Source organism: Arachis ipaensis, chromosome B1 (genome assembly GCF_059453495.1).
Source record: "Arachis ipaensis isolate K30076 ecotype BB chromosome B1, ASM5945349v1, whole genome shotgun sequence".
Classification (NCBI taxonomy): domain Eukaryota; kingdom Viridiplantae; phylum Streptophyta; class Magnoliopsida; order Fabales; family Fabaceae; genus Arachis; species Arachis ipaensis.
Genome location: NC_142436.1, coordinates 149,782,472 through 149,793,837, shown reverse-complemented (window position 1 = coordinate 149,793,837; position 11,366 = coordinate 149,782,472). Strand labels below are relative to the sequence as shown.

General features: G+C 36.8%; 3 protein-coding genes across 3 annotated transcripts; 2 read left to right on the top strand and 1 right to left on the bottom strand.

Annotated features, from left to right (window-relative positions):
* The first annotated feature begins 391 nt into the window (after positions 1–391).
* On the top strand, positions 392–1,295 carry LOC148578867 (uncharacterized). Its single transcript, XM_088503242.1, has 3 exons — positions 392–485; positions 708–893; positions 1,045–1,295. Exons 1-3 carry the CDS (start codon positions 392–394, stop codon positions 1,293–1,295), a joined length of 531 nt encoding a protein of 176 aa, XP_088359368.1.
* Positions 1,296–5,316: 4,021 nt separating this feature from the next.
* LOC107641060 (temperature-induced lipocalin-1) lies at positions 5,317–6,437 on the bottom strand. Its single transcript, XM_016344572.3, has 2 exons — positions 5,806–6,437; positions 5,317–5,605 (listed from the first exon to the last, which is right to left on the bottom strand). Exons 1-2 carry the CDS (start codon positions 6,274–6,276, stop codon positions 5,423–5,425), a joined length of 654 nt encoding a protein of 217 aa, XP_016200058.1. The 5' UTR covers positions 6,277–6,437; the 3' UTR covers positions 5,317–5,422.
* A 1,990-nt stretch (positions 6,438–8,427) lies between these two features.
* Positions 8,428–10,272, top strand: LOC107615462 (large ribosomal subunit protein uL10c). Its single transcript, XM_088502234.1, has 2 exons — positions 8,428–9,300; positions 9,564–10,272. The coding sequence occupies exon 1, from the start codon at positions 8,565–8,567 to the stop codon at positions 9,285–9,287; it is 723 nt and encodes a 240-aa protein (XP_088358360.1). The 5' UTR covers positions 8,428–8,564; the 3' UTR covers positions 9,288–9,300; positions 9,564–10,272.
* Positions 10,273–11,366: the final 1,094 nt, after the last annotated feature.

The following is an 11,366-nucleotide window of genomic DNA, read 5'->3' as shown; positions in this document are numbered from 1 at the left end:
ATCACCCCGAAAAGGCGAACGTGGTGGCGGATGCATTGAGTCGGAAGTCTTTGACAATTGTTTGGATGAGGATCAAGTAAGAAGAGTTAGTGGATAAGTTTGTAGATCTCAAGTTGGATATTAGTGAAGTTGCCGGAAGAGCTTGTTTGAATCAGTTGTAGATTTCAAGTACCTTTAAGTCAGAGATTCAGAGGGCTCAGCAAAATGAGCAAGGACTTCAATGATTATTTCAACCAGTTGGTAAGAAGAGGCATGCAAAATTCACTAAAGATGATGAAGGATTGTGGAGGTATAAAGGGAGAATTTGTGTGCCGGATGTCGGAAGTTTAAGACAAGAGTTGTTGTCGGAAGCTTACAATAGCGGCTTTTCTATCATCCAGGAAGTACGAAGATGTACTATGATTTAAAGAAGATGTTCTGGTGGGCTGGTATGAAGAATGACGTAGCTACAATTGTAGCTAAGTGCGTGTCTGACGTGGCAAAAGGTGAAGATAAAGCATAAAAAACTGTCGGGAATGTTATAGCCACTTGAGATTCCTCAGTGGAAGTGGGAAGGAATTGCGATGAACTTTGTGACCGGTTTACCAAGGACTAGGTCGTGATTTAATGCCGTTTGGGTGATCGTGGATCGCTTAACCAAGTCCGCTCATTTCCTATCTATCCGAGTAAACTATTCTTTGGAGGAGTTGGCGAGGTTGTATATCTAGGAGATAGTAAGATTGCACGGTGTGCCATCGAGCATAGTTTCGGACCGGGATCCCCGATTCACATCAAGGTTTTGGGGAGCTTTTCAAAGAGCTTTCGGTACGAGGCTATGTCTCAGCACAGCATATCATCCGCAAATGGATGGACAGTCGGAAAGGACTATTCAGACGTTGAAAGATATGCTAAGGGTGTGTGTCTTGGATCAACTAGGAAGTTGGGACCGTTACATGCCATTAGTGGAGTTTGCATACAACAACAGCTTTCATACGAGCATTGGGATGGCTCCGTATGAGGCTTTGTATTGACTGAGGTGCCAGTCTCCACTGTGTTGGTATGAAGCCGGTGAAGCAAGTGTTTTAGGTCCTAATTCGGTAGCCGAGACTACTAAGAAGATTAAGAAGATTCGAGCAAGGATTTTAACTGCACAGAGCCGACAGAAGAGTTATGCGGATCAGAGAAAGAAACCGTTGGAATTTGAAGTGCGAGAGCATGTATTTCTGAGGGTTACCCTGACAAGTGGGCTCCGAAGAGCAATCAAAACAAAGAAGTTGAATCCGTGGTTCATTGGACCATTTGAGATTCTGAGGTGATTCGGGCCGATGACATATCAAGTAGCTTTGCCGCCACACTTGTCTAACTTGCATGACGTATTCTACGTGTCACAACTCCGTAAGTACATGCCGGATGTGGCTCATGTGTTAGAGCCCGAGTCGGTCGAGTTGAGGGAGAACTTGACTTTTCAAGTAACACCAGTGCGGATTGATGACACTAGTGTGAAGAAACTGCGAGAAAATGAAGTTTCATTAGTTAAAGTTGCTTGGAAGAGAGCAGGAGTGGAAGAGCATACTTGGGAATTGGAGTCTGAGATGCAGAAGGATTATCCCGAGCTATTCTCAGGTAATCACTAAATTTTGGAGACAAAATTTCTTATTTGGCGGGGAGAATGTAAGAACCGCGATTAATTAATCGCTTAATTAATTAAATTAATTGCCCAAAATAGGATCCAAAAATTTAGATTGTGAATTAGAGAATTTAAATATGATATCTAGACTCAATATATTTTTCTGAGTTGGAAAATGTAATTTTTTGCGAAAAATCGCATAAAAACTTGAACCGGTAGATGAACTAGCAAAACCGGTTTAAGTCTGTCTGATACTGTACGAAAATAATTAAAAACAGTAGAAAACCTTAGGAAAATATTTAAAGTAAAAAATCGGACGTTAATTTTAAAGGTTTGGCCCGAAATTGGGCCAAACGAACCAAAAACGCTAACGGGTTGGACTGGGCCCAAGTTGGGCCAAGTCTAACATATATAAGCACTTAAATGCACACACTTCAGCTCATTTTCTACTTTCAAGAGAGGGAGAGCTGCTGAAGTGAGAAGAGAGTGGGGGTTTACAAGAAACATTATTCATCTCATCACTCAATTGACCAAAACTCGAACTACGTGCTCCGATTCGCGTGCCGTCAGCGGCTACGCAAAGCTCTCGTCGAGTCCGTCACTTCTTGCTAATCCTTGTGGTAAGCTTCTCGAAATTTCCTGTCCAGTTTCCTGCCCTAAGAATTTCGAGTTTTTGGGTTTTGTATTGAGTAAAATTTTGTGATTTTGGAAGTTTAGGTACACTCTAGCCTTTGGTTCTTATTGGGTTTGACCCAATTAATCTTGGATAAGGTGAGTTTATTCTCGACCCTTGTGAAATTGTGATTATGATAAACCCTAGGTTGATTAGCTATGAATTATGTGTATATAGCTTGAATTGGTGTTATATGGAGAATGTTGGTGACTTGAAAGTGGACTTGGTGGCTTGATTGAGTCTAAGAGAGCTTGTGGAAACTTGGTGGAGGTCAATTTGGTGATTTAGTGCATATTGGAAATCAGCCAAGGTATGGTTTCGGTTTTCTCTATGTAATATATAATATTTATGGACACTTAGGCTAGTGACCTATAGGATAGGATTGAATTAAATTGATTGTTGAAATTGTTGTATGATCATGTATGATGATTTGATGATTTTGGGTAGTTTTGATGAATTGTGATGTTGATGTTGATAAAATGGTGTTGAAGATTGAGATTGAGATTGATCATGATGATTGTTGGTGATATAATGATGATGGATGATTGTGTTGGTTGAGAAATGTTATAGTGTGAAATAATTGATAATTGATGTTGAGGAATATGTAATGTGAAGGGAAATTGGTGTAAATGGTGATTTATGACACAAAGGGTAAGTTATGAGGTAAATTGGAGTTTGGTGTGATTTTAAGTTGGTTTTGATTATGAACTCTAAGGATTTGAGAATTTAGTGATCTTTGGTAAAAAATAGATTTTGGTGAACTTTGACGGATCATATCTTGAGCTACCGTTTTTGAAATGGAATAAATTTTATATCAAATCAAAGATAATTCAAAGAGCTTTAAAACCGTATCAATTAGGTAGAAATCTAAATTTTGTAGAGAAAGATATGATTATTGAAAGTTGGTGTCTGAAATCTGAATTCTGTGAATGCTGCAGAATTTGTGATTTCTGGTTTGTGTGTGCACGCACACACAGGGGGAGGCCTACTGTTGGGAGCGCTAGCACGCTCTGTGCGCACACACAACCTACAAAGTTTTGCAAGCTGTGCGCACGCACAGCCTTGTGCGTACGCACACGATGGAATGTGCATTCTGTTGAGGGCGTTCGCACGCCTCGTGCGTATTAGCAAAATGAAAATTTTTACTTACTGTGCGTACACACCTCTATGCGTACGCACACTTCTTGAAAATTTCTATGGGCGTGCGTACGCTCAACCCTATGTGTACGCACACTGCCCTGTTTTTCAATAAAAACTTTGTTTTTAACTGTTTCAGCTTCCCAGCAAGCTTGTAAACTTCCGTGACACTTATATAAGACTCTTTGGCTTATTTTTGGGTGTCAAAATATGGAAAAGGTCCTAGGCAATCTAATTCGGTAATTCTGATTCTGGTAAAAAGTTAGTGAATGAGGCTTAGGTTTCTTGAATACTGAGGATGGTTTTGGTTGAGTGAGAAGGCGGCGTATGGTATTGGTGATTATTGATAAGGAATTGTGAAAGTGGTGAACTGATGAGTTCTGAATGAATTGTGAAAGTGGTGAACTCATGAATTCGGAATGAATTGTGAAAGTGGTGAACTAATGAGTTCTGAATGAAATAATTTTTTAAAACCACTGATGAAATATTTTAATGAGATTGTTGAGACGCTATGCGCCTGGCAAGGACGGTAGGTTAATCCCGCCTGTCGAGGTCGCGGCGGCGGCGGCGTAAGGACGGTAGGTTTATCCCACTTACGCTGAGATGTAAGGTCTGTGGCAAGAGTATCCCGCTCGCATCCCTTCGGAATCACTATAGTGTGCAGGCACTGACATCCTGGACCGTGATCCGAGCACGATATCTCGGGGGTTCCCATTATGAGACCGAAGGGCGACATCTCCATGGAGATGTGTCGGGTTGGCAGTTAAACCGACAATGTGATATCACAACCAATAGGACAGGCATTCATCATGTGCATTTTTATCTGCTTGCTTGCTTTGCCGACTTGAATTGTATGCCTAATTGTATAACATGCCTAATTGCCTAATTGAATTAGTTTATATACATACTTATACTTGTGTTTTCCTTGCATTGTATTAATTGTGTATTTTACTATTATTGAGGAGGTTCGGAAGGCGGTGGCGATGGAATCGCATGGAGGATAGGTTGGTGAAGGCTGTGGGACAGTGGAGAGTTGTTAGTTTAGAAATCCACTAAGTTAGATTACCCTTTATCATTATGGTTTTAAGTGATGTTTTAATGTTTTAGTTATGTTTTAATTTGAATCTTGTGATAGATATGAAGTTCTAGGATTGCCTCTGGCGTCCCGGAGTCTTATATCTTACATCACTGGGCACTGTTACCATACTGAGAACCTCTGGTTCTCATATCATATTCTGTTCTTGTTTTTCAGATGCAGGTCGCAACCCACCTCGATGAGTTGCTTGGTGGTGACAGAGCGGAGGATTGCTATCTTGTTTTGAAATATTTTTTATTATTTTGTTTAAGATCTCTCACTTTTGTATTTATTTTGCCTAGAGACTTACTTTGAGAGGAAGTTTGTATAAGCTGTTTTAACTGTCTAAACTCTGTATGTGTATTTGTAACTAGCCGGCTTAAACTCCGCGAGCAGCAGCTAGATCTCTATATTGTTATCTTTTGATATATATACATATACCTTGATATCCGTACGTATATTTTGTGCTTCGTTTAATATAGCTTCGTGAGTACGTTTGCGTTTTTCAAAATCTGTTTTTGAACTTAATTCTTTATTGGGCTTATAGAATATATTAATTTCCTTCTATATAAATATGTATGCGCTTTTAGAATTGTCGTAACCTTTGGTTAACCTTTGCTTTACAATGCGAGGTAAGGTTTAGGGTAATTAGGATGTTACAATATGCACTTGAAAGAATATAAGAAATTTCCATGACCTTACCCCTTATTTATGCACATGATGGCTTATTAGACTTGTTCAAGTAAAGTAGCATTGTTCAAGAAGGTAATAAGTACCAAAATCAGCCAGAGCTAGGTCTATATATCTAAAGAACAAACTAATTCATTAATTACTAAGATCCAAACGTAAGAGACCTTTCATTATTGACCACTTTATTTATTCATAAGATAGTTCTGAGCATGATCATATATTTGCCAATACAACAAAATGTTTATTTCAGTTCACCAGAAAGGATTTGATCATCCAAACTAAAAACGCCTTCATCCACTGGTGGTGGTGGTGTCTCACTCTGTGGAGTCTTATGGAGTTTGCTCACATCATAACCCTCATCCTTTGCTTTCTCTACAAGCTCATTGTAGGTCGCATCATCTATATGGCTCTTCCTTGATAATATCTAACCCCCCGAAACATATTGATCATATACATAGTCAGAAAAAACAGAGAACGGAAAATGAGCATGCATATCATAGCATAGCAAAATTTTGGACCTTTTTTTTTTGAGAAAATTAAAACTTTCTTTCACCCCATTTTTTATATCAGAAAAAAGATAACAACTTGACATGGAAATTAGAAAAGTAATTAAGAAAGGCTTACCCAAAGAAATATCTTAGTTGGTCCACCAATGACAGCATATTGATAATCCTGGTCGATATAGAGAACCCAGTAATCTCCAATAACAGGGAATATGGGAAAGGAGGGAGGCACATAGAACTTGACCTTAAGCTTGGCCTCATCGCTATTTGGATCAGCCTTGTATGCAATTCCTTCAATATAGTTCCTCTTGCCATCAATCCAATTCTCATTGAGCACATGAACTGTTCCATTATCATTGAGTGTGTATGTGGCCCTAGTGTCCACAGCATCGCTCTTCTCAAAGAATGAAGGGAAACTCGCTATTTCGTACCATCTACCCATGAACCTCTTTAGATCTAGGTTCTTCACCACCGTTGTGGCGTTGCTAGTAGCCACCGCGGTAAACAGCAGTAGTGAAGCTAGAAGAAATAAACAGTGAAACATAGGTTTTTCTGCCATTGCAAGGTTTCTTAGTTCTTTCTGAGGTTTCATAAGCTAAGGTTGTTTTGGGTAATGAATTCATGAGATTTTCTTTAAGTATTTAATTTGCGGCGAGCGTGTTGGCGTGGAGAATTTGAGGCCTTGCACTTGTATCATTTGGTACCATAATTTGCAGCAACTTTGGATAATTCCTATATTCTCTATTTTTCTTCAATTAATTTTCGATGAAATCGCACAAATCTTTTATGGCTAGTCCTAGGATGGCTACCATTATGATGCGATAGAGCTACAAGTTGAGCGTGAAATGAGGTGTTGACAGTTGACACTTGAAAAGTTCGGTAAGATAACGGAATTTATTAATATCTTGTGAATGTTGGTTTAGTTCAGTCTTAATAATAATACGAGAGTAAAGTCGTCATATACAAGCTTGTGACTGAGGAGCTCAAGTTGCAAGAGAAGTGATCATATATGAAGATAACTTTAATGACATATGAGTGACATAGTGAAGCAGAGAAATGCATTGCTGCAACCAGTGACGGACCCAGAAAATTTATGGTAAGGGGGCAAAAATAATTCACATTATTATCAAAAGATATATTAATTTAAATTTAAAAAGAGCTCTTTTATAAAAGCATTACTACTCGCACTATCAGATTTCATAAGATAATAATAGAGATAAAAAACAGCATCTTATGAAATACTATATTCCAATTAATTGCTAAATTCATCAAACCAATCAGCATTAAATTTACCAAAAAAAGTCCCAAAATATGTTTGTAGAAAATTATATTCTCTTGGTTGACAATGATCTTTTCACAAATAAATTTGTCTAATTTCATCTCTGTCATTTATATCATAATTTAAAATTTTGGGTCGTTGTTCAGGATCAACTATGAAACTTTTTACATTGAATTTTAAAAACTTTTTTTTATTAGAAGAGACTAATGAAGTGACTTCAGATTCTAGTGGTAGCTTTCTTTTAAAATATTTTTCCATTATTATTTCTAAAAATAAAAAATATATATTCTAAATTAGTAAATTGATCGATTCACTTTAGAAATTTATATGCAACATAATTATATATAATAGAATAGAATAAAAGATAAACAAATAAATAATAAGGATCACTAAATCAAAAATAAAATAAAATATATAAATTCATGAAGAGAATATAAAAATAGATTAATACCTAAACTATAATTGTTTGAATTAAAATTTGCAATCGAAAATATGAAAAGAGAAACAATAAAATTGAAAAAAAACATAAAATCATAGAGAGCTGTATAAAACAAAATAGAGAATTTAAAATTTACCTGTTGATGAAGACAAGATGACCACTAAACAAGGAATAGAAAAAAAATGTTGAAAATATGAAACTAAGAAGAGAGTTTAAGAGAATAAATGAGTGACGACTAGGATTTGAGAATGAGAGAAGACTAAATTTAATTAGGTTAACTCATAATCAAAATGATAGCAAGATAAAATGGATTCAAGGTTTTAAATAATTAGTTTAATTTATTTGTAATGGGATCATTTAAAATTTAAAATGGGGGCATATTATATATGTATATATTTTTTTTTGTTTAAAAAAATTAAATGAGAGTGGGGGCAAGTGCCCCCCCATGGTTCCATGTAGGTCCGTGCCTGGCTGCAACTCAAACATGTCACATGTGACCATGCAAGACAGTTTGCTAGGCCATAATGTCCTCACGAGGATAGGAAACAGTAACTTTTGTGATTTGTAGCCATCAAATAATTCTCAATGATGATTTTAATGGTATGAGATTGGTATGAAATTTCATTTAATGGCTCACTTTTTTTTGCTAATTACATGTTGACCAAAATTTAATAAAGTTGCTGGTCCTCTAAACTTTTCCATCTCCTCACAATAAATAACCCCATACCATAAATTATTCATATGTTAATTGTTAAGTCTAAATTTTTATGTTCCACTTCTATCCTTTTTTTTTCAAAATATTTTCTAAGTAAATGTGACTGAAAATAAAAGTATTGATACATGAATGTCAAGGTATTAAAATGTGATTGATTAATGGTATTGGTATAGATAATTTATGAGAAAATTTTAGTATTTTTTATTATTATTTTTTATCATTTATTTATTGTATCAAAATTTAATTTAAAATAAAATTACAAAATGTTGCAATTTTAATTAGCGAAAATTACAAAAAAAAAAAAAAAAATGGACACCGTAGTATAGCCAAGTCAGCACCACAACTGAGAGTGAGAAATTAGAAGTAACGATAAGATAAGAGAGCCTCCCAATTTTTCTTCTTCTTCCCCTCCTCCTTCTTCCTAATCTCCGTTATCAGCACTACCCCATGGAAGCCACAGCCACCGCCGTAATGAGTTTTGCCCTTCCCTCCACCAATTCCAAGACACAAACTTGCCACCTCCTCACACGACCCATTAATCCATTCACTCTTCCCCCATCCTCCAAAATCCATCTCCGCGTCCCCCGCCCCCACAACCACCGCCTCCCCACCATAACCGCCGCCATTTCCCGCACCAAGAAGGAAGCCACCGTCGAAACCGTGAAACAGCAGCTCGAGAATTGCTACCTCCTCGCCGGCATCAACTATAAGGGATTCACCGTGAAGCAGTTCCAGGAGCTCCGAAAATCCCTCCCCGAAACCACGAAGCTCATCGTCGCGAAGAACACGCTCGTGTACAAGGCGGTGGAGGGCACGCGCTGGGAGACCCTGAAACCCTGCATGAAGGGCATGAACGTGTGGCTCTTCGTCCACACGGAGGAGATCCCTGCTGCCATTAAACCCTACAGAGACTTCCAGAAAGAGAAGAAGCTCGAAGACAACGATTTCACCGGTGGAGTCTTCGAAGGCAAGTACTACGGCCCCGATGAGTTCAAAACGCTTGAGACTTTGCCCACGCGCGCTGAGATTTATGCCAATTTATTGGGATCATTGAAGAGCCCCGCCTCTGCTCTCGTCAGCACTCTTCAGGCTCCGGCCAGGGACGTTGTGATGGTTCTCAAGGCCTATGTCAAGAAGCTCGAAGAGGAGGCTGGTGCCGCCCAATCATAGCATAGTTTAAACTGTATGTTGATCTTGTTTTGATATTTGATTGTTTAATTGCATTTGAGTTTGAACGTGCTCTATTTATATATATAATATATATGTAGATTGATTGGTTAATGTATTTTGATTGTAATTGAATCAAGGATTCAGAAAGGGAAAATCTTTTGGAATGGATAAGATGTAGAATGATGCAAAGTTGGCCTTTTTAATTTTTAGGGCAAAGATGGTACAAAAAGATTTCCCTTTGAATGATGCAATTTCTCACTAGCTAATTGTTATTAGGTGCCGAGAGTATGATTCTTTTCCACCTATAAGAAGAGGAAGAACGAGAGTGTGGGGAAGGGGAGGCCATTGCTATGCATTCTTCTTGGCAAGCCGTATTTGTACCCAGATACTGATGAGTACGTTGCTCCCTATTCCTTATCATCATAAATATCCTATGCTTCTTGATGAAGATGAGGAACAATTTGGAAAGGATGGTCTTGAAAATGTGATTAAGAATTATGAGAAATGTGTGATATCATCAAATGGTAGTTTGGAACAAGGGATTGTGAAGGATGATGATCACGTTCACCAGATGCTCGACTTAATGTCTCTAAGAAAGATGATCAAGAAATAGACGAGGAGAATTCGGCAGGGAGAATGCTTAATGATGATGAGGTTATAGGAGATGAAATTGACTATGGAATTGTGATGGAACAAGAGTTGAGTGGGAAAAGTAACGGGGAGCAATGACAGTGGGAGACATGGATAGATAAGTAAATTTATAATTTACAAACGTTTTTTTTAGATATTTAACGTTAATAGAGACCAAATTTAAAAAAAAAAATTATATGATATAAAAATTTAATAATTAAAAATTTGGTAAAATTATAGTCACGTGCAGAACATTTGAACCTATTCTTTTTACTTACAAAAGAGAATAAAGCAAATAGTTCAAACATTTCAATTCTGATTCAAACAATATCAAGGTATACTACTATGTTTTTTTCTTTGTTTAACTTCTATCACATTTACCCATGGATTATTGTGAACCTTATTGATTGCTTCTTATGTTATCGTGTTCTTGTTCTATTTTTTTGTTTATTGGTACTTTTTTTTTTTTTTTTTGTTCCTTTGCTTCTCTCAAGATGTGCACTTTTCCCCTCATCTTCTAGACTCGAGAAATTTTAAAGAAAGAAAAAAAGTTATGTTCGTGTAAATTTTATTCATTGTTTCGAAATCCAATATTTTTTCCTATCTCTGGCCTCATCATACACTTGATTGGGATTTTTGTTTTCTTGAATTTTATCTAAAATTGGAATTTTTGGACACAATCATTCTTTCCCTCTCTTTTGTTTTCTTGAGTTTTATCTGAAATTGGAATTTTTATTTTAGTTTTCATATTTTTTGTTTAATAAATTTTTATTTTTTTAGATTGTTTGTTACAAGCTCGATTCTAAAAGATGAGACAATTTATAAAAAAAAAAAAGAGAAAAACTCAAAACAGTCCCTGATAATTACTTCGAAAGACAACGAGGCTTTTGACAAAAAAAAAATTCAACTCGGTCCCTGATAATTACCTCGAAAGGACAACGAGGTCCCTGTGCCAAGAAAAAGTCAATGTTGTTTTTTTTGGCCCAGAAGTTAATAAGTTCCAAAAACAAAAGATCAGGGACCGGATTTGGTGTTTTTTTTTTTTTTTTGGGGGTCTCATCCTTTCGAGATAATTGTCACGGATGGGTATTCCCTCTAAAAAAAATTAGTATCGGAAACCAGTTTATTCTCTTTGGCATTGCCATCAAAGATAAATAAAACTACAATGACTAATTCACAAAACAACCAAAGTCTCACCTATCACTACCTGTTTCAAAGTATTTTAATATCAAAATGCCAACTAAATGAACCTCACTTACTGCAAACCGAAACACATAACATTGAGATGCCCACACCTACACTAGCATTCATATTCTCACTTCCTCTACCATGATAATGTCAATCGTGATGCCCACCCACCTTATAACATTACTATATATTGTCACATATCTTTTAAATTGGATAGCCACATTTTGAAACATATGCTTTGCACTTCCAGCTTTATTCAAA